Source organism: Sceloporus undulatus, chromosome 3 (genome assembly GCF_019175285.1).
Source record: "Sceloporus undulatus isolate JIND9_A2432 ecotype Alabama chromosome 3, SceUnd_v1.1, whole genome shotgun sequence".
Taxonomy (NCBI): Eukaryota; Metazoa; Chordata; class Lepidosauria; order Squamata; family Phrynosomatidae; genus Sceloporus; species Sceloporus undulatus.
Window position 1 is genome coordinate 74,099,918 of NC_056524.1, and position 3,059 is coordinate 74,102,976.

General features: G+C 50.5%; 1 protein-coding gene across 1 annotated transcript in view; it reads left to right on the forward strand.

The window, feature by feature from the left end:
* Positions 1-2,173: 2,173 nt before the first annotated feature.
* The window catches only part of FUNDC1 (FUN14 domain containing 1), an 18,293-nt gene continuing 17,407 nt past the window's right edge, over positions 2,174-3,059 (forward strand). Inside the window, exon 1 of the mRNA XM_042460593.1 lies at positions 2,174-2,331. Within this exon, the coding sequence (XP_042316527.1) occupies positions 2,205-2,331 (127 nt within the window). The 5' untranslated portion in view covers positions 2,174-2,204. The remainder of the gene's footprint in view (positions 2,332-3,059) is intronic.

Sequence of the window (3,059 nt, forward strand, 5' to 3'; positions counted from 1 at the left end):
GTGTGTGTGTGTGTGTGTGTGTGTGTGTGTATATATATATATATACATACATACATACATACTGTGGAGCAGCTGAAAGTGTAATGCTGCATGTATATGCTTACACACACATCTTTGTGTGTGTGTGTATATATATATATATATACACATATACACACACGCATATATATATATATATACACACACACACAAACTGTGGAGCAGCTGAAAGTGTAATGCTGAATGTATATGCTTGCACACACATCTTTGTGTGTGTGTGTGTGTACGCACACTGCCCTGCCTCAAAGCTAGGGAATTCTGGGAACAGTAGTTTTGTGAGTCATTTTGCCTTCTCTATCAGAGAGCTCTGGTGCCACAATGAACTACAGTTCCCAGGATTCCTTGGCACTGGGCAGTTAAAGTAGTCTCAAACTGGATTATTTCTGCAGTGTGTTTTGGACCGAATGGACACCATTTTAACTGTCATGGCTCCATCCTATACAGGATCCTGTGATTTGTAGTTTGGCAAGGCAGAGGAGGCATAAAGATCTTGTAAAGCTACAAACCCCAGGATTCCATAGGATAAAAGTGGTGTCAAACTGCATTATTTCTTCAGTGTAGGGTCCAAAACCTCTGGCTTCAGTGCAAGGGAAGCCTGGGAGTTGTAGTTTTGTTGTGTTACTGGAGCTCTCTGACACAGGAGTCTCAATGTCTCACAAAACTACAGTTCCCAGGGCTGTTAAAGCAGTCTCAAACTGGATTATTTCTTCCATGTACTTTGGAGCTAGGACTCTAGTTTCCATTCCCAGCTGGCCATCGTTGGTCGAGTCACACACTCTCGGCTCCAGAAAACCCAGATAGGCTCGCCTCAGTGCCGCCATAAATCGCAATTTAAACAACGTTGAGGCACAATTAGCAAGCATCGCCAGGGAGGGAAAGAGAGGCCCGCCTGAGGGGAGAAGGGGGAGGCGCCAGTCTGGCAAAAGAGAGCCGAGGAGGAGAGGAAACGGCGCCATTCAGAGGGCTGCTTGCTTCAGCCCCTCAGTCTGTCCCTCAGCGCCATGGCGGAAGGCTTGCTCCCAAGGCGCCAGAGGGAACGCCTCAGAGAAGCCCCTCATGCAGTTACTATGACAAGCCCACTGTGTGCTTTGCACGTTTGAAGGGGGAAAAGGGGAGGCCATTAATGCCTTCTGAGGCGCTCTGGGATAATGCCACAGCCACAGAGACACCCCCACGTCCTCCATTATGCAAGACACTTCCTACACTTTAGCCTTCTGTCCAGGAGGAATGTCAGAAGTTACGACCTCCATTTTGGCAGGGGGACCACACGTCCTCCTTTAACCAGGACACACCCTACATTTCAGACTTCTGCCCAGGAGCGATTTCAAAACGTCTTCCATTCTGGCAGGGTGACCACACGTCCTCCTTTTGTAGGACACGCCCTACATTTCAGCCCTGCCCAGGAGGAATGTCAAAGCATCCTCCATTCTGGCAGGGTGACCACACGTCCTCCTTTTCTACGACGTGTCCCATATTTCAGCCTTCCCCAGGAGATATTTCAAAATGTCTTCCATTCTGGCAGTGTGACCAGACGTCCTCTTTTTATAGGACACGCCCTACATTTCAGCCTTTGCACAGGAGGAACGTCAAAAACGTCCTCCATTTTTGGTAGGATGACCAGATGTCCTCCTTTATCCAGGACACATCCTACATTTCAACCTTCTGCCCAGAAGGAATGTCAAAGTGTCCTCCATTTTAGCTGGGAGACCAGAAGGCCTCCTTTTGTAGAACACATCATCCATTTCAGCCTTCTGCCCTGGGAGGAATTTCAAAACGTCCTCCATTTTGAACCTGACTCAAAAGTATGAATTTATATGAGTGTATTTAGCTTTTATTTGGTCATGCCCTCCAGTTTTCCCCAAATGTCTTCCATTTTGAGCATGACTAAGATGCATCCATTGATATTTCTATGAATGGTGTGTTGTTTTTTAATAGCTTTTATTTGGTCATGCTCTCCATTATTTTTCCCTTCTCGAACGTCCTCCATTTTGCCGTGCCTTGTCCTCCTTTGCAGTGACAATTAAAAAACTACATTTCCCATAATTCCTCCCGGGGGAAGAGGAAGGGTCCGTGGTGACGTCACGCGACGAGAGCTGGGGCTGCCGTGCCAGAAAACCTCTCCAGCGGCGAGGGAGGCCTTGCGTTCTTATGAGCATGCGCAGAGTATGGCACCTGTGGCGCGTGTGCCAGGCGGAGGGGGTTGTGGTGCGGAGCAGCTGGCGGCCGGCCTCCCTCCCTGGCTCCTCCCCCTTGTTGCCAACATGGCGTCCCGGCGATCTCGCTCCGCCTCAGGTCAGTGAGCGCCCCGTTTCATGCAGGGATTCTGTTGCCATGGTGCTCCTCCTGCCTCCCGGAGCGCGGAGGCCTCGACTGCAAAGCCACACTCATCCTCTTCCTGGTGGGGAACCTAAGGGCACCCCGCCCTCCTTGGGGCTCTGGAGGAAAGGGCCCCGCTGGGAGGCTGCTGCGGTGGCTCCGGGTCCTTTCCTCCAGGCCCCAGGTGGGGAAGGAAGGAGAGCCCTCTCTAGGGGAATGCCTAGGAACAGGGCGAGATGCTCCTCTGGGCAGGACTCTTTGCTCAGGGCAATATTGTTCCTGTGTGCTTCATTCCAATTTATGGAGACCCTAAGGCAGTGATGGCGAACCTTTGCGTGCCGGGGGCGGGGCTTCTAACCCCTTTCCCTCTGAGGACGGTAAATGGGACTTGGAGGACGGCGCCCAACTCTGGAGTTTGCCAGCCTCTGAGGACCATCATTTTAACATAGGGTGACCCTAAGGACTATCATTCCACCTTATAGCAACCCTAAGGACCATCATTCTGCCTTACAGGGATCCTACGGACCATCATTCCATTTTAGGGCTACCCTAATTCTCATCATTCTGCCTTATGGGGACCCTAAGGACCATCATTCCACCTTATAGCAACCCTAAGGACCATCATTCTGCCTTACAGGGATCCTACGGACCATCATTCCATTTTAGGGCTACCCTAATTCTCATCATTCTGCCTTATGGGGACC